Source organism: Adiantum capillus-veneris, chromosome 5, assembly GCF_014529385.1.
Source record: "Adiantum capillus-veneris isolate H3 chromosome 5, ASM1452938v2, whole genome shotgun sequence".
In the NCBI taxonomy this organism is placed as follows: Eukaryota; Viridiplantae; Streptophyta; class Polypodiopsida; order Polypodiales; family Pteridaceae; genus Adiantum; species Adiantum capillus-veneris.
In genome coordinates, this window is record NC_140935.1 from 157,949,408 (window position 1) to 157,969,698 (window position 20,291).

The 20,291-nt window shown below is 44.6% G+C and overlaps 1 protein-coding gene across 6 annotated transcripts in view; it reads left to right on the forward strand.

Moving 5' to 3' along the window:
• Positions 1–20,291, forward strand: part of LOC147458389 (putative rhamnogalacturonate lyase B) — a 169,849-nt gene that overhangs the window by 31,606 nt on the left and 117,952 nt on the right. For 3 of the 6 annotated variants that reach the window (XM_086513037.1, XM_086513038.1, XM_086513041.1), the window contains exons 4-9: positions 5,888–5,938; positions 6,564–6,683; positions 7,225–7,344; positions 7,859–8,000; positions 8,080–8,250; positions 8,362–8,529. In XM_086513037.1, coding sequence (XP_086369163.1) covers positions 5,888–5,938; positions 6,564–6,683; positions 7,225–7,344; positions 7,859–8,000; positions 8,080–8,250; positions 8,362–8,529 — 772 coding nt within the window. The remainder of the gene's footprint in view (positions 1–5,887; positions 5,939–6,563; positions 6,684–7,224; positions 7,345–7,858; positions 8,001–8,079; positions 8,251–8,361; positions 8,530–20,291) is intronic. The other 3 variants (XM_086513039.1, XM_086513040.1, XM_086513042.1) reach the window with 1 other exon arrangement.

The following is a 20,291-nucleotide window of genomic DNA, read 5'->3' on the forward strand; positions in this document are numbered from 1 at the left end:
GGACATATCTCCGCGAAGTGCCCTAACAAGGCACCGAATGAACAAGATGAAGAAAGGCCAGAAAGTTCTAAAGCAGTTGAGAGACGTGGCAGAAAAGGTAGATAAAAAGCAAAACTGGACCACATGGCGTGGGGTCTGAACCGAATCAAATGAATGAAAGTACAAACTTTGCCGCTTTTGGGGCAAAGTGAAGGATCAGGAAGCTCTTTTGAAGGAGCCAAGGCCAACTTCTTTTTACTTGGAATTGGCGGCTCGATTTGGAACTACGCTCGACAGGCTTTGGCGGCTCGATTTGGAACTACGCTCGACAGGCTGAGGCCACAGGCAGAGGTAGTTCGACTGGCACCCAAACGGTATGTTGCCATTACACCGAGCATTGGCAAACTTTGTTTGCAATGACAGGGGTGTTCAGGGCATGCGAGTGACGTTCTACTCGAAATCCTTGGGTACCACAAGAACTACGCCGTGGTTGACTACCGGGCCGAGAAAGCGACTTTGACAAATGAAGGGCTCAGAGATTGTACTTGACGAACTTCAGTTTCTTTACTCATTCTTTTGGGAGAGAACTGAACGATGGATAAAGGTCAAATATGTTTTGACCTGAACAGAAGAACGCCAAAATTTTCCTCCACATTCATGCCGATTGCTTTTTAGAGGGCTTGAGGATTATACCATTGATCTGAGACCTCGAATTACACCACCGAACCGGCCACCTTACCGTGTTAGCTGAGCACAGAATGAAGAGATTATGAACCGAGTGAAAGACCTCTTGGAAAAGGATCTTGTCTAGCCTAGTACTTCACCGTATTGCTCTCCAGTGTTGTTGGTTTTGAAGAAAGACGGATCTTGGAGAATGTGCATCAATTACAGAGCTCTCAACAAAATCACCATCAAGAACAGATTCCCGATTCCTAGGATTGATGATATACTCGATAGATTACAGGGATCCTCGTGCTTTAGGAGGATTGATTTGAAGAGTGGTTATCATCAGATCAGAATCACGCCGGGAGATGTCTACAAGACAACTTTTCGGACGACTTTTGGGGTTATTTGAGTTTTTGGTGTTGCCTTTTGGCTTAACCAATCTCCTGCGACATTTAACCGGATGATGGACAGGATTTTTCGAGAGCACAGGATATTTGTTGGCACTTTCTTTGACGATATCATTGTTTTCTCCAAGAATGAGGCAGAACACAGAGATCATCTGCTTCAGGTCTTTCAGGCATTACAAGGTCACAAGTTAGTGATTAATGCAAAGAAAAGTGATTTTTTCCTACCAGAGATACACTTTTTGGGACACATTGTGTCAGTAGCAGCAGGAGTGCAAATGGATCCGGCCAAGATAGAGACTATCCGTGATTGGCCCGATTTGAAGAATTTCCATGAAGTTAGAAGCTTCTTGGGACTGTGTTCGTACTACAGGCGGTTCATTCGAAAGTTTGCAGAGGTTGCTTCCCCTTTGCATATCTTGACACAGAAAGGAGCCCCTTTTTCATGGGGACCCACAGAGGTGACTGCCTTCTAGACATTGAAAGAGAAATTGACTACAGGACCAGTTTTGACTTTGCCGGACTTGCAGAAGTCATTTGAAGTATATTGTGATGCTTGTGGTCGTAGTCTAGGTGCGGTCTTAATGCAAGAAGGCCATGTCATTGCTTACGAGAGCCGATTGTTCTCAAGGCCGGAGATGACAACACAGATTTATGAGAGAGCTTTTGGCGGTTATCCATGCTCTTACTCAGTGGCGGCACTACCTACTGGGAGCGGATCTTACTGTCTTTACAGACCATTAGAGTTTACGCTACTTTTTGTCACAGAAGCAGCTTTCGGAAAAGCAGATGCAGTGGGCGAACATCTTGTCACAGTTTCACTTCCAGATTGTCCATGTTCAGGGACAAAAGAATGTGGTGGCAGATGCTTTGTCTCGGAAGCCGTTGGTTGTGGCTATTTCTCCGATACATCATAGGAGCTTCGAGGATATGGTCGACTAGTATGCCATAGATACAGATTTTGCAGATGTTTTCACACGGATACGGGATGGGGAGACAGGAGCAGGATACTCCATTTGGGATGGCTACTTGATGAGAATTACCATGTTGTGCGTTACACAGCCGTTGAGAGAAAAGGTTATGACTGAATGCCACTGTCCACCTTTTACGGGTCACCACGGCATTGCTACCACCATGAAAGGGATAGAGAGATACTTCTTTTGGCCGAGACTCAAGAAGGATGTGGAAGAGTTTGTGCGCAGTTGCTTGGTATGCTAGAAGGTCAAGTTTGACAGGCATAAAGCACAGGGATTGTTACAGCCTTTGCCTATACCCACCTGCCCCTGGGAAAGTATTGGAATGGATTCCATTTTTGATCTCCCGAGAACACAGAGTGGTCACAATGGTATCTGGACTGTTATTGACAGATTTAGCAAACATGCTAATTTCATTCCAGTGAAGAAAACAGTCAAGCCGGATTACTTAGCGAGACTGTTTGTGGCCCAGATATTCAGATTACATGGCATGCCTGAGATGATTGTCTCCGACAGAGACCCCAGATTTACGAGTTTGTTTTGGAAGGCAATTTGGGAGAACATGGGCACGCGGTTGCAGTTCTCGTCATCGTTCCACCCGCAGACTGACGGGCATTCTGAGATTTCCAATTCAGAGATTCTCAATTTATTAAAGTCTTATATCTCGGATCAAAAGACCCAATGGGAAAAGTACTTAACTTTGGTGGAATTTGCCTACAATAACACGATACACTCTTCGACGGAGAAGGCGCCATTTGAGATTGTTGAAGGTGCTGCGAAGGTTCCACCCTTCCTAAGCACGAAAGATAAGATTTTTGAAACTGATGAGTATACGCGCGACTTAGACATGGCTTTTGCCAAGGTCCGCGAGGCTTTGTAGAAATATCAAGAACGACAAAAGAAGGCAGCGGATCTCCATCGACGCGATTTGAAATTGAAGGAGGATGATCGGGTGCTCTTACGTTTTGAGAAGGCACGCCTGAGAAAGAAAAAGGGAAAGGAGAGGCTTTTTCCAAAGCTTAGTATGCGATACTACGGACCTTGCCAGATCTCTGAAAAGATAAATGATGTCTCCTTCCGACTGAAACTGCCTGATATTTGGAGGATTCACAATGCATTTCATGTGAGTCTCTTGAAACCTTTTAAAGGTGATGTGCCTGATGATCGGGAGCCTGATGAGCAACCCGAGTGGAAGAAAACGAAGAGATCCTTGTTCCTGAACAGATTTTGGCACATAAAGATACAAAGAATAAAGGTAAAGTCCAAAGGCGGTTCTTGGTTAAGTTCAAGAACTATCCTGCATCGGATGCGAAGTGGATGGAGGAGGAGGACCTAGCAGATACTCCTCAAATTGTGAAACTTTACCTTGATGCTTTTGATTTAGCATAGTCTACTCCAAATGGAACCCAGATTCAACTTGGCCGGAGATCTGGTGCAGTGGGATGCACAAGAGGGGAGTCACTCCGCTCCTTTGCCAACAGATGCCTTGATTTAGATATTTGAGTCACTGATGTCTCTTTGAGCTTTAGGGATACTGAAAGCTGATAGTATTCTGCTGTATGACTTAAAATGGAACTCTTGATTATGATACTGATTTGTTCTTGACTTCTTTTAAGTGCAAGAACTCATAGACGAAATGACTGCAGCATTTTGGTCTACTTGATCTCGAATAGACATGGTTGCAATAGGGGTTAGTCAATTGGACATCGATGAGGTCCCGACTGGATCTAGATGTGATTGCTAGCTACATTGCCGATAAATCATGGTTTAAGATCCGAATGAATGTTGAATGTCATGTGATGTCTTGTGATGTCTAGTGATGTCTAGTGATGTCCTGTGATGTGACTATCGATTGGTACATGTGCTAGATGTGTGTTCCTAGTACGTAGGTACTAACAGTCAGGGCCTGCTAAGATGGTTTATGGTCTCTGTCTGTTTTGCAGGCGTAATCGAGGGCGATTACAATGCTTTCAAGAGGGGGGTATGTCACAAAGTGATTTCGTGTCTGCCCAAGAGCCAAAACCATGACAGCTGCTGAAAACCCTAAATCTGCAAACCCTAACCCTAAAACCTGAAAACCCTAAAATCTACCAGAAACCCTAACCCCAACCCTAACCTTAACCCTAAAAAGGGCAGCAGACAGATTTTCGTGATGATGACGTGGCAGAATCTCGTATATTGTGGCGAATTTTGCGTTGGGCTGCTTTTTGCTCTTTGCAAATTGCAAGGAAGAGAGAGAATATTTTGCTTTATTTTAAAAACTCAAGTGAGTTTGAGAGAGGAAAAAGAGCCTTTGCTTTTATTTAGGCTTTTGTTTGAAGCTTTTGGGGCTCTGCTTTTGGCAACCCTTGTAAAACAATAAATAAGTGGCTTGGGCTCTCACAACTCAGAGCATCTGGACGCAGAGTCTGAGAGTGAAGCCCGAACCACTCTCTTGTACTTTGAACTGATTAATACAAAAAGAAATACCAAACGGGGCCCCGCCAGTCTTTGGGGCCAACATCTCTAGGCATGGAACTCCGCCGGGCTAGTGCAAATCTATTGTGAACTGTGAACTATTTTGAAGTGGTTATTTGGTGCTGTCGTGATTGATTCTTGACTTGGAGTGTCCAAGTCTGTTACAATTAGAGTTCATGAATCCATGTGTGGATAAAGCTGTGCTTATTCGGTAATGGCTTGATGTTGTACAAGGGTCTTTCCTTCTCTATAGACAACCTTGTATTGCATGAACCACTAACCGCCCCCTTCCCCATATGTATGGGGTTGGGGGACTGCCTGAAAATTTCACGACCCAAAAAGGGTATGGTGAAGCATCAATAATCATGTACATGAGCCCAAAACGGGCACCTCTGTTACCAGGCACCTGTGAAAGCCAGCCCAACCTAGGGGCCATCCGGCACATGTAGGACATGTGCCAACGCAACAGCCAGGGCAACACTGGCATAAACATGCTGAAACCCAAGAGAACCTACGTTACTTAAGGCCTTGCACAGCCACAAAACAGCTCATACTCCTGATGACCTGCCGATGGGGGACGAACTATGGAGCTGCTAGGTAATGCTGAAGAAGAGGATAGTCTGTCCTGTGCATGAAAAGACAAGGGCCAAGGCATAATGGGCCTCCAACTGTTCTCCATCGGCTCTGCTATGTTGTAAGCGGGTCTACGAGCATGGCGACGGTCTAGCTCTACTAGAATGTAATCCACTTTACTTGAATGTTCAAAAATGTTCCAAAATTAATTGGGCACCTTCACCATCTGTCATGCATCATCTGAATCTCACCATTTCCCCTTATGAATGTAGTCGCTCAGTTGGATGCAATGCCCATGTCTGCCCAGGAGAAGACACAAACACCCACATCATAGCGGCTCAGAGCTGTCATTGAACGCCGTAGTCAGTGGATGTGAAGGTATCTTTGAGCTACGTTTACCATTTGAGACTGACCCCTTTAAGAGGGAATTTCAGTGATATCTTGTATAGTTGAACTATGGATGTGCTTTTGGATAGCTAGGTTAGTATAGCCTTTAGCTTAAGGCTTGTTTTCTGTTTTTCTTAGACAAGCTAGATTGCATTGATTGTTCTGTTTTCATTTTATGGACCACATTGCCCTTTTAGAGACGTTGATACCTCTCTTTCTCTTCATTCTTTGCTAGGAACATTCTTTGCCAATGATGATCAACTAATTTTTGTCACAAGCCTGTTAGTCTAAAGTTTTCTGATCAATTGTTATTGAACATTTTCAAGATTGAAATTGCTGAAACTCGTGTCTGCCTGGTTGTAGTTGGTAAATGTTTCTAACTCATGATGAGTTTCCGATCAAAACTTTAGAGCCAAGGTTTATGATACTTGTGGGTGGTTAAAACAGGTATTGGGATTTGAATTGGAATGAACCTGGAGGACACGATAACTTTGATGTGTAAGCAGATTTGTGCTTAGTTGGATTTTGTTTTGAATAGGTACAGTACAAAATCTCGTATTCTTGGAGGAGAAAAATTAAGAATGGTAAAGTGTTTTTTTGTAATTTTTCAATTCTCATGTGAGAACCTAAATTGTGATTCCAGCTCATCTTGTACCTGTCTCTATGTTTCTGAAAGTCATGTATATAAGGATGCCCCGCACTTGTTCCACCTCTCTTTGGGGTGTTCACGGCCTTATATCTATAATTAGTGCATGAAAAAAACCACCCCACCCAATTTGGAGTGTGTCATGCCTTGTCATTCCTTATTTGGACTGGCTATAGAAGGGCTTTCTGTTGTTATGGGTAAATGGTGTGATAAGTTTAATGAGCTCAGGAGATATTTTTTATCATATCCAGTATCGAATGTCCAGTTGTGTAGAGGCTGTGTAGGTGGAAAAATTTCTGCGTAGTACATCACAGGAAAGACATTACAACAATAACTCTAGAAGCGATGCCTCCTTGCAAGAGAGACTTGATGAAAGATGGTTGTTTGGCTAATGACAAGTGTCAGGAAGCATATACATCAAAGTTTTTCTATAATTTTGTTTGCGCTAATTTGGCCAACTCTTCATTGTCGTTGTAGTATTTACGGTACTACTTACAATATAATTCGGGAAAGTCCAAGCTTGGTTGAAGTTTCTTTTTTGCGACAATATGTCCATGACAACAACTCGACAATGGTGCCTCTCAACATTGATAAGAGGTAATGCTGCCGCATCATGATTTTGCTTGTAAACTGTAGGAGGTTGCTCATTCTTCCAGACTTAGGGTGAGCGTCAACTCTTTTGGAAGCTCTAAGCTGTCAACATGTCTGCATGTCATCATTTTCTGTTAAGAGGCAGCTTATGTGACGACCAGATTAATTAACAAGAAAAACCAACTGCTACCCAAAGAGTAGGAGTTGTATTTTGCGTAATATGCTGCCAATTTGAGATATTTAAACAAAAATGTCTTCTTTTTTTCCTTTGAATGATTGCTATTAGGCAACTGTGCATAGTACCTGCTGCGGGTTTGTACTTACTGGAAAAAGGATCTAGAATAGTACTTGTTTGTGAATTCTTATTTTTCTGGCAGACTTTTGAAAAGATTCAATGCTTTTTTTCCTTTGAATGATTGCTATTAGGCAACTGTGCACAGTACTTGCTGCGGGTTTGTACTTACTGGAAAAAGTATCTAGAATAGTACTTGTTTGTGAATTCTTATTTTTCTGGCAGATTTTTGAAAAGATTTAATGCTTTTGTCAGGTTTGTTTTGCTGCGAGGAAATAGTGGCTTTTACTCGTATGCTATATATGAACGCCCTGCAGGATGGCCAGACTTCAACTTGAATCAGACGCGAATTGCTTTCAAGCTTCGGAAAGACAAGTAATATTATCAACATTGGTCTATGCTAGTAAAATTTTGCTGTGGTCTCAAGATATTTGAGATCTGGATGACGATCCTATCTCCAATAGACAGGCTAAAATAGATGACACTATGCATCGACCTGGTATCTGCTTTGAAGGAGATCAACAGTAAACATCTTGTTTTATCACCCTGCAAAACAGCTGGAGGAGACAGATTGATGTTTTATGCAGATCATCAGATCCATTTTCTTTGATAAGTGGATGATAGCAAAAAGCGGATTTGCTGGTGTAATGTTCTATTAAAATGTGACTACACTGCTTTTAAGTAATTTGTCTCTGATATACATTTAATCTTCTCAGGACTAACTGCTTGCAATTAAATAATTGCTGTTTGTGATACCTACCTCAGAGAAAATGGCTATTCTGAGCTCTTTAAGAGCCCTCTTTTTTTACTGAGCTAAAATGGGGAAGTGTTTGGACTGTCATAATTCTATTAGTATACTGATCGTATTTGTGACTGCTTTGACTGTCAGATTCTGCTACATGGCAATGGCTGACACTAAACAGCGAATTATGCCATCTCCAGAAGATCTGATGCCTAATAACTGTGAGAAACTTGCATATCCAGAGGCTGTTATACTTAAGTCGCCAAAAAATCCAAATTTAAGGGGGGAGGTAACATTGACTTGTCAGTCATTTGCATGTGCATTCTATTACTATGACTCCTTGGTCTAAGCCAGCTTTTTTACTGCAGGTTGATGACAAATATCAGTATTCATGTGACAATAGGGAGAACAGAGTGCATGGTTGGATAAGTACGAGTCCATCAGTTGGATTCTGGATCATCACAGTTAGTGATGAATTTAAAAATGGTGGGATATTAAAGCAAAACTTGACTTCTCACGTGGGACCAACTTGCCTCTCTGTAAGTCAAACAGACAGTTTTGTTATAAGCACTCAAATGATACATGTACATTATCATGCCACATGCGCATGTGCACACACATTGCAGCTCTCTGGAGCTCACTTGTGGCAGGCTTTTGTCCAGGTGTTCCATAGTGCTCACTTTGCTGGTGACGCTTTATGCTCTAAATTTAGGCAAGGAGAGGCGTGGAAAAAGGTTTTTGGGCCTGTTTATATTTATCTCAACTCGTGCTTAAAAGGGGCTCATTTTTCAAGGTTATGGCATGATGCAAAGCAACAGGTATGTGTGTAGCTTTTAAATTTAGGGATATTTCAGTCTTGGTGAGCATGCTAGCACTTGGGTAAGTTTATTGTTTCTAAGCAGCATGTGTGGCAACATGATAATTGTCAGGGCAAGGGTCTTATGAAAGACAACCCTAGAGGAGACCTAGTTGGAATTATGTAGGCAACATAGGCAGGTTGAATGGTGATTGGCTAGTCTCTACTCACCTAGTTGTTGGGCAAGGGCTCGTAGCAAGATGCTTAGAGTGCAGGGCTTTGGAAATGCCTGTCCAGGTTCTTTAGACTTGTTTGAGCTATGGATGGCACAAACTGGATCCCAGAAACATGAACCGTTCCTACGAGGATGAATCTAGGATGTTTCTTTTTATGCTTCATCTGAGATGATTGTATAACATCTGATATGGTTGTCTCATAATGCCTTTATTGAACTTCGCTGGCCCCTGGATGCTTCAGGAGCCGCTTTCGTAAAGGGCTGCTTTGCTAAATTTTTCTTTTGTTGCCCTCCTTTCTCGATGCTCGGAAACCCACTGTCCTCTCCTTTCAACAAGGCAAGACCAATGTTAGCAACTTCCATAAGCTGAGTGAGGTAGCCACTTTGTTCTTGGTACAGTAATGGCGAAGCCCTTTAGGCAACCCGCAACGGTACTTCTCTATCTGCTCTGTCAATGGCACAAATCTGGAGGTCACTAAGAGTAGCGCTTTACAAAACCTCCGATTGTACTCCAGCAAGCTCTTGCATGTAGCCGAAGTAAGCTGGTGCCAATCTGTCATGACGTTGGCTTCAACATTTGACAGCCAAGCAGATGCAAACATTTGCTTGAAGTAAACCCAAGTGGCAGGTGCCTGTCCTTGCATTAACAATGTCGCCCACCATGTAAGCGTATTGTCCTTTAAGAAAGTGGCAGCTTTTCTTACTTTAGAGGCCTCTGTAAAATTCCCTCCTGCATAAGCTGTATCAAACTGCTAGAGGGAAGTGAGAGCCTTTGCTTTATCCTCGAAGCCACTGAAAGTGCTAAACTTTACAGCTGCACCACCTTCTTTGTAAGCTTTCGGCTTTTCCAGTGCCCCTAATTTGTCATAAGGAATACTCTGCAACATGGGCACTGTAGTAGGCATGATCGACACATCTTGGCCATTAACATTTTACGTCAGAAGTGCAATATCTAGTCTGTCCCGAAAAACCAGCCATGCCAAAATGACTCTGTGGCACCGCAAACTGGCCCTGGTTGCACTGAAAACCTTGCTGTATGCCGATACTACCATACATGGAGTTTGGCATCATGCCTTGCATACCCCCGAACACTATTCCTGGTATGTACGGCTGACTTCCAGGAGCATAACCAGCCATACTTTGGAACACAGATCCACCCCCGAAATACCCAGATGTACCGTGGGTGGTGAAAAAACTGGATGCATTGCCTGGTAACCAGTTCTCTGTCCATTCCAGACAGCATGCGGGCTCTAAAAGGTGGCGGGCTGAACTGGCATAACCTATGGAATAGGCGTTCTAGCCACCTATTCACTCACGGGAGGAACCAGTTATGGAGCCCCTGACTCCGCAGCATGCGAGTGTTCCCTATCCTGCTGAGTCGCATGAAGTACTTCGGCTTGAGCCTCAACAAGCTCCGTATGCGGTGTAGGTTGCCTATTTTGTTGTTGCATTGATGATGCATGCAAGAACTCCATAAACCTTGGGTTCTGTGAAACCGGCCTGTTCAATCCAAAAAGGGCGGTAGACTTTACTTCAAACCTTGATTTAACTTTCACCCATTATTAGTCCTCTATTACACCTACGCTATAGTGACACAAGAGAGGGGAATGGGATACAGATGCTAGAATGCACCTGTATGAGAAGACCGACACCAGATTGGCCCCTAACTTAGGCGCCCCTTTCGGTATTTCTTTATTGTTTAAAAGAGGGAATAAACGCTGTGGTTCTTTCCAAGCTGCCCCGCACAACCTTGGCTGAATTTTGACTGTTCTGGCCTGATTTCGGCAGCATAACTGTACTAGAACACTTCACGGTCAGTATTCCCACGCATTAAATGACTTTCCCGACGCATACGGGCACTTTGCAAAACCTGGCGAGAATCTGCAGCACGCTGAATTCTCTGTTTTCAGCCCCGAAAATGCGCCAGATCACCTGTACAGCGGTCCCCTTGCGTCCCCGAACCTCCTGGGGGTATTAGGGTCCGTTTAGGGCCAAAACCCTAAACCTGCAAAAATACACAGCAGGCTGTAATTTACTGTTTTGGGCTCCGTTTCGCATGCCGGTCGCATCCGTAGCAAGTCCTCGAGCTCCCGCATCTGTAGGGCTACTTGCCCTTTGAATCGGACGAGATTTCTGGCGTGAAACCTCTCCGAATTCACCTGTACCTGCGGGGGGATTAGCCGCTAGCTAATCCAGTACCTGTGCAAGAGGCTCTTGCCTCGGCAATTGTGCATGAACCCACACAACTGTACATTGGTCAAATGAAGAGCCCACTAGAGGGGCATAACATACTGCCAAAGAGGAGAGAGAGGGCAGTGCGTAGCGTGCAGGGCATCACTCCTGGCACCGCACTGTGCATAAGAGGGAAAGCAAGCACTCCATAGCTCTTAACCTATGACAAAACTGAAAATGAGGCTCTCCCCCTCCTAAATTCAGCGCCAACTCTTGTTGCATGAGGCAAGTGCACGAGAAGGTGCCACTTGGCACATTTATAAGCATTTTCCCGTTTCGGGGTTGCCGTCTAAAAATATCCCAACCGGTTGCCCAGTTGACTTCATGGCAGAGTAAGAAAATGTTCCCCTTGTCTTTTCGGAGGTAATGACGTCAACACATTTTCAGGTCCCAAAATAGCAGTTCCCTAAATTTTAGGAGATGCTGTCATTGTATCTTTCTAGGTCATCCGACCCTCTTTGTACACTGCGGCCACATCCAGAACTGAAATGTAGCCTCTGTAGCAAAGGATTCCACTTTGGCTAGTCAATGACCCTACTTTGGCTAACCATAGTCTTTGTCCAACCTTAGTGCTCTCTTGCCCTCAGGCCTGGACTCCCTCTGGACAGTTCCACACTAGCTATGCAATGCAGGGCAGTTAGATTTCCCGAGGGGTGTTTCCAAAAAGTGAAAGTAAATAGATAATAAGAAAGAAATCAACAAAAAGGATAGATAGTAGTCACACGCTGGTGACATACCCCCCTCTTGAAATCTCAAACGTCCTCGTTTGCATCTATGTCGTACATGCTCCTAGTCAACACTGATGTATACAACACCTGTCGATACATATACGACACATACATACTCATTGTAAACCCTGGTGTATTCAACACTTCGTCGACACATGTATTGCCTGCGTGTGAACCCTGTCCCAATGACATAGTGGTAGCTGCGCACTCTGCCATTGCTTTGAGTCACTAACTTTCCAATGACAAAATGGTAGCTGCACATTTTGCCACTGTCTTATAGTACACGTTGGATCCCGTAACACTTTCGAGCATACCCAAACCGACAGTTTAAGAATGCAGTTACACATGTACTCTTTAATAGAAGCAATCACTGTATCCTTGACAAACTGACAAGAAATACTCACTTCTATAGCACTAACCAAACTTTTGGACATTCCATAAGAGCAATTGCCAAACTGACAATCTGTACAGCTCTAACATTCATGTAACAGGTATTTGATTTGAGCTCACTTTAAATACCATGTACATCATTTGTTTCAGAAGCCATTGTCACACTGACAATCCATGTAGCTTTGAAACTCAAGGGGTCAAGGTAGGTTGCAAATCGAAGGCTTCAAGGTAAAGTGATAACAAAGTTGGTGACTCTGCAAGTTCACCTTCTTCCATCCACTTAGCATCCATTGGTGGATATTTTCTGAACTTTACTAAGTAACGCCTAGCAACCTTGCCTTTCACTTTCCTTTCTTTGTGTGCCAAAATCTGTTCAGGGATCAAGATCTCGTCAAGTTCCTCGACTTCCGGCTGATCTTCAGTTGGCATATCTTCTGGCACATCACCCACATAGGGTGTGAGAAGACTCACATGAAACGCATTGTGAATCTTCCAACTGTCAGGCAATTTCAGCCTATATGCAACATCACTGATTATGTCGCACACTTGAAAAGGCCCATAGTAACGCATGCTGAGCTTTGGAAACAGTCTTTCCTTGCCCTTCATCTTCTTTAACCTTTCCTTTTCAAAGCGTAAAAGCACCCAATCACCAAGTGAATATACCACTTCACGACGGTGACGATCAGTTGCTTTCTTTTACTTTGCCTGAGTCTTTTCCAAGGCCACTTTGACCTTCTTGTACATTTCATCCATGTCCTGAACATACGTATCTGCTTCAAATATCTTGTCCTTTGTATGCAGTATGGGAGGAACTTTCTTGCCACCTTCAACTATCTCAAAAGGTGCCTTGCCAGTTGATGAATGCACTGTATTATTGTATGCATACTCCACCAATGGCAAATACTGCTCCCACTTTCCTTTATGCTCTGACACATAACACTTCAGCAGATCTAGGACAGTAGAATTTGCCTCTTCTGACTGCCCATCTGTTTGAGGATGAAATGACGAAGAGAATTTGAGCGTTGTGCCCATATTCTCAAACAAGCCTCTCGAGAACAAACTTGTCATGCGTGGATCACGGTCGCTAACAAACGACTGTGGCATGCCATGATACTTGAAAATATTGCTCATAAACAAGCGTGCCATCTGATCTGGCTTTATCTTCTTCCTGACAGGAATAAAATGAGCCTGTTTGCTGAATCTGCAAATAATGGTCCAAATACCATCGTTTCCTGTCTGCGGTCTCGGAAGATCAAAGATAAAATCTATAGCAATACTTTCCCATGGTTTATCTGGAATAGGTAGTGGTTGCAATAACCCTGGTGCCTTTTGCCTGTCAAACTTGACCTTTTGGCATATTAGGCATTCTCGCACAAAGGCATCCACATCCCTTCTCAATGTAGGCCAATAGAAGAATGTCTCAACCGCTTTAACTGTAGCATCGATACCACGATGCCCTGCATACGGTGGGACATGACTCTCTTCCATCACTTTGCGTCGCAATGGCTTTGTGACACACAATCTGCCATGCATCATCATGAACCCGTCTTTAAGAAGACAGTGTTCATGACGTTGTCCATCCATTAGTTGCTCGAAGACCCTTGCAAAATCTTCATCATTTGCATACTGTTCTCTCATATCATCAAGTTCATGATGATAAGGAATCGACACATCTGAAATTTGTGGCTTCCTTGACAAGGCATCAGCCACAACGTTCTTCTTGCCTTCCACATGCACAATTTGAAAATGGAACACGGACAAGATATTTGCCCATCGCATATGCTTCTCAGATACTCAATGGGAAAAGTATTTACCTTTGGTGGAATTTGATTTTTATTTTTACTTTAGTGAGCTGGGGGGCCGGGCACAGATGCCCCACCTACTCTCGCAAGGTAAAGCTTTTGTCACTGATTTCAATCTCAACTAGAGACCTTAGACACCGCCTTGGGGATGGATAGCCCGTTCAATCTTTTAGAACTTGCACCCTTGTTAGTTTATCCAAGGGATTTGGTGGACCCCGTTAGGGGCGTGACAGCGCCCAAGAGCCCCGTAGGGATCTAGATACTGCGAGACTTGGTTTCCCTCACTCGCCAAAACCTTGATCACCCCGGCGGGTTTTTGAGAGAAATTGCCATACTCAACTTGGGCGTCGGCTCGTAGGTGGAGTTCCGATATGGCGACAATTAGAGTCTCCAACACTCCTCTTGCCCATTGATGAGGCAACCCATATATCAGTATCGTTAAGTCATTCGAGTTTAGCACATAGTTTCATAACTTTTTGCTATTAAGGAGAATTTTGTCCTTCCCCTCTTCTAGGCGTCGGAGGGATCTGATTCATCTCCGATTCATCCAATAGGTCCGCTAGGTTAACAGCCTAGCGTTTAATGCTATTTGTATTGTGGTATTGCCTCACCAAGGAAAGCTGCTACAAGGTGGTGCCCTGCAATTTCTCCCCTCGAATGCGGACGCGGGTTAACCCAAAAGGTCAACCCGACTCCGCGAGCCTCCCCACCAAGGAGGATAGTGGTAAATTCACCGTCACTTAGAGCGACACCCGCCGGTCCTGAAGGTCCCGAATGGTATACAGCAACCCACTGAGACGGTCAGCTCGAGCTCGGGTCAAGGCCTGGCAGTTCAGTAGAATATGATCAATTTATTGTCCGCCCTCCAAGTCATTGCACAAGGGGCATGCACTCCCCCTCGGTAAGACTTTATCTACTAGTCTTAATCCTCCTACTCGGGCGAGCAGTAAGAGGTGCTCGCCGTCACGCTTCATACTCAGAGATAAGTTGCACCGAAAAAGGTACTTGCGCGTGATATTCATCCCACGGAGCTTGTAGTTGGTCAGAGAGGAATTTGCCTACAACACGATACACTCTTCGATGGGGAAGGCGCCATTTGAGATTATTGAAGGTGCTACAAAGGTTCCACCCTTCCTAAGCACGAAAGATAAGATTTTTGAAGCCGATGAGAACACGCGTGACTTGGACACGGCTTTTGCCAAGGTCCGCGAGGCTTTGCAGAAATCTCAAGTAAGACAGAAAAAGGCAGTAGATCGCCATCGTCGCGATTTGAAATTGAAGGAGAATGATTGGATGCTCTTACGTTTTGAGAAGGCACGCCTGAGAAAGAAAAAGGGAAAGGAGAGGCATTTTCCAAAGCTTAGTATGCGATACTACGGACCTTTCCATATTTCCAAAAAGATAAATGATGTCTCCTTTAAACTGAAGCTGCCCGATACTTGGAGAATTCGCAATCCTTTTCATGTGAGTCTCCTGAAGCCTTTTAAAGGCGATGTGCCCGATGATGGGGAGCCATATGAGCAACCCGAAGTGGAGGAAAGCGAGGAGATGCTCGTTCCAGAACAGATATTGGCACATAAAGACAGAAAGATAAAGGGTAAAGCGATAAGCAGATACTTCTCAGATTGTGAATCTTTATCTTGAAGCATTTGGATTAGCATAGTCTATTCTAAATAGAACCCCGAACTTAGCTTGGGCAGAATCTTGTGCAGCAAGTATGCACAAGAGGGGAGTTTTTCCGCTTCTTTGTCAACAAATTGCCGCGATTTTTTGATACTAAAGTCAGTGATATCTCTTTGAGTTTCAGGGATACTATGAGCTGGCAGTATTCTACTGTAATGACTTAATGAACTGGAATTCTCGATAATATGATATTGATTTGTTTTTGACTTGTTTAAATGCAGAAACTGATAGACGAAATGATTGCAGCATTTCGGTCTGAACGATCTCGATAGACATGGTTGCAATAAGGATTAGTCAATCGGGCATCTATGAGGTCCCGAGTGGATCTCGATGCGATTGCTAAATACGTTGCCGATTGATCATGGTCTGAGATCTGAATGAATTTTGAATGTGATTTGTCATGTGGTGTCAAGTGATGTCCTGTGATGTGATTGTCGATTTGTACAAGTGCTAGATGTGTGTGTTCCTAGTGCATCGGTACTAACAATCAGTGTCTGCAAAGACAGTTTATGGCCTCTGTCTCTTTTGTAGGTGTAATCGAGGGCGATTACAATGCTTTCAAGAGGGGGGTATGTCACAAATAGGTGACATGGCCTGGACATTGGGGCAGCAGAGCGCACACGCTCCCTCCCCGGCTGGCTGATTTACCCGAAAAATCCGCTAACTGCTGACATGGCACTGCCATACGGACATTTCCGGAATTTACAGTGCGTTTTGCGGAACTGATGACGTGGCAATAGCGTACGGATTTAGGCAGCTTTTTCCTACGCAATGTGGCCTGCTTTATTCTATGCAATTTAGCAAGAGAGAGAGGGCTTTATTTACTCAAGAAGGCTTGAGAGTGGGATTGCTTTTTTTTTTTGAAAGCTTTTGGGGCTCTACTTTTGGCATCCCTTGTAAACCTTTATAAGAGCTCCCACTTCTCAGAGCATCTTGATGCAGAGTCTGAGAGTGAGACCCTTCCACTCTCTTGTACTTTGAGCACAGATTTAATACAAAAAGAAATACTGAAAGGGGCGCCAGTCTTTGGGGCCATTATCTCTTGGCACGGAACTCCGCTAGGCCGGTGTCGAATCAAATTGTGAACTGTTTTGAAGTGAATTCTTGTCCTGTCGCCGTAGATTCTTGACTTGGCGTGTCCAAGTCTTTTAAGTGATATGCTTGTAGAGCTTCTAGCAATGATGTCAACCATGCCATGTGCGAGGGCCTACCTGATACTTGGAGGTTCTCCACTATCGTACCTATCTTCAAGTCCGGGGGATCCTATGGAGCCTGGGAACTACCGCACTATCATGATTGGACACACATTGGCACGGTTGTACTTATCCATCCTTGAGCAGCAGTTGAGTAGATGGGCAGAGAGAGAGGGTGTACGGGCAGCAAAACAGGCGGGTTTCAAGAGAGGTTTCTCTACTTTTGATCATATTCTAACACTCAGAGCCATTATTGAGGAGGGGAGATCACGTGCGAGACGGCTCTATTGTTGCTTTGTGGATTTCCACAAAGCTTTCGATATAGTGCCCCGAGCTAGATTGATGCGTAGACTGCATGAGATGGGGGTACCCAAAGAGTTGATTTGGGGGAACATGGCTCTATACAAGTCAGTAGGGGGGCATGTACGCACTCCCAAAAGGGATTTTTAATTTAGTTCAGTTCACTATTGAAGTGAACAGGCCTGTCCGCTCTCTCCGACACTATTTGGCATGTACGTGGATGAGGTTGCGAACTACATTGAGAGGGATGGTAATAGAGGAGCACAATTGGCAGGGACATGGATTGCACTATTGTAATACGCTAATGATATTGAGTTGATTTCTCACTTCCCGAAGGGGATGCAACATCATTTAAGTGCTTTGCACACATTGGCCCACGATAGTGGACTATCTGTTAACCTTGGGAAAACCAAGGTTATGGTGTTTAACACCACACCACAGTGGGTCAGGAGGTCAGCACCCACTCTTAGGAGATGGTGGAGATGCGTACACACCATGGCAGATCTGGTAGCACTAATGGATGGAGATGTATGGAGAGGCCTTTAGTCTTTATGATCTCTCGGATGATTCGGGCTAAGGACTCAGTGCCACATGAGATTATTCGAGCCGAGCTAGCTGCCCCCCCTCTCATGGTCGAGGCCTTTACTAGATCAGTACCCTTCATGCATAATTTATGGGACCTCTCGAGAGACAGATATGCTCGGATAGCCCTCGAGTAATCTCGACAGCTAGCGCTACAGGGGGACATAGCATGCTGGTATGGGTAGATGATTTCATGGATTCAGACACATGACTTTAGCATGGATAGACTGCCTCCGTTCCAGTACTCATTGGATGCACCCTCCCTATCTCTCACATGCACGAAGACCACGACTCATACGTCAGGATTTGATTCAGCTAGATACCAGGAGCACATGGATACAGTCGACACACGATTTGGGTACAAACATGGCTTTCTATACAGAGCATCTTCTCCAACTAACAAAAGATGGATATGTGATCAGACCAGCCTATATGGACACTCATTTATCCTATGGGATACGATGTGCTATTGGTCAGCTGCGCACATCATCACATCAGCTAGAGATTGAGACTGGCACATTTAGAATAGTACCAATAGAGCCCACGATCTACAAGTTGTGTCATAGATAGAGTTACATCACATTTGTCATTGTCTAATATACTATGAGATACGAGGCCGCTTCCAATGTCTATGCAGAGAGGGATTTGGACCATTGGCTAGAGTCATGAGATATCAAGATCAAAGATGCCTCGGGTTGTTTTTGCTAGAGCTACGTAGACACAGGGAGAGTCTCTTGAGGAGATTAGGCAACGGGAGACATTCACAGAGGGAGATTACTGACTGTTTTAGAGCAAGGACTCATCAACGAGATGAGCATGCGTCACAGCAGACTTCAGAGCGCACTTATACCAGACGTATATTAGTCGACTTAGCCATTGAGCTCGGGAGAGCGAGACGCCCATGTCTACGAGGGCGACCAAGACATTGACGGAGGCTCCATCAGAGGAACATGACTATTCTAGCACGACATGGGAGACGCCCAATATGACTATTTACAGAGGCGGACATTGACGAAGCTCTTCAACAACCGGTGCAATACCTTCTTGAACAACGCCCGGATGTCCTAGGAAGGAATTCCCGAAGAAGAGACCGGCACTCAAGCAAACTGGGATATTTTTGGGTGATGACCTCACTCTAATATAGGTAGCACACATGCAAGAGTTGACGCCAGGGATCAAGGTGGCGAGGGAGAAAAGGAAAATTACTTTCTATAGGGGAGGGAGAGTAGTGGTGTTATAAAAACACACCACATGACGGTACGAGACCTATGGGACCAACCTTAAATTGGCAGCATAGAATTGTAACGGATTAATGAAGCTAGATGTAGGCGCGTTTGAGGATAGGTTTAAGGGAAAAGACATTATTTTTTAACGCATCAGACTCCTGGCAGCACATTACCCTAAAGTGACAAGATACCATTGGGAGACTACCTGTAGGCAAGAAGTGAGTTCAGCGCATAGAGGACGGGCGTCAGGAGGTGTGGCAGTCCTATTCATGGAGGGGCTTCAACCCCTCATTCGTATTGTTCGGAGGGATGAGCAGGCCAAATATATGTGGTCAGAGCAAAATTTGCAGGTAATCGCAAGACGAACAACACACTGGATATGGGGGATATCTGACAGATTTGGGGACTGCACATGGACTCGCCGTCTTGAATGGCCTCCAAACATTTCCAGCGTCAAGTGGGTTCACTTGTTTTCCTCGTAGACATGGGGTCAGCACAGTGGATTATGTTTTGGCTCAGCCCAGTTTCATACCCGCTATTCAGGACTTCACAGTCGGGCCCAGGCCTATTGAGGTAGCAATAGATCAGGCTCTCCTCACATTTACAGTCTCAGCACAACTCGACTAGCACAAACACCTACGCATACCCGATACACTTTTACTTCAAAGCATGATTCCATCTACATAGATTGTATTTACAGACGCTTATGCACAAAGGATTTGGGGAGACCTTTAGGGGAGCTCACTTATATTATTGATAGAGACACTACAAGTTGCAGCAACAAAAGCATACCCACACACTCAGCCAGGGCAGCGATGACGTTCTTGAACCACACCCCAGAATAGATGGTATGATGACAAGTGCAGAGAGACCAGAGCCCCGACTTCAAAGGGAGGTACTTCTAGGAGTCATTCCTCATACGCAGTCACGGATTGCTTCTCGGTGTTTGGTACGACGCAAGAATAGGGCGTTTCTAGCTCGGCTAGAGCAAGATTTATATCAATTGTTTTTGAGCCAGGATTCAGGCGAGGCATGGCGACTCTTCCATGAGCACTCCCCCCACCGATCATCACTTCTACGGATGTATGGGGTCAGTATGCATCATCCCTCTACACAGTTTCGGGGCAGCCATCTCCTCTAGATCCGCCAAAGCCATGCCCACACATATGTGCTTTCTTTACCATCTCCAGTGCTTTCTTTACCGCCGAGATGGTAAAGAAATCCATTAACAGGATGAAGACTAGGAGAGCATCTGATCACAATGGCCTGGTGGCAAAGCATTTTGTATATGCTAGAGATTTGCTTGCAGAGTTCCTAGCAGTGATGTTCAACCGTGCCATGTGGGAGGGCCTACCTAATACTTGGATTTTATCCACGATCGTACCTATCTTTAAGTCAGGGGACCCTATGGAG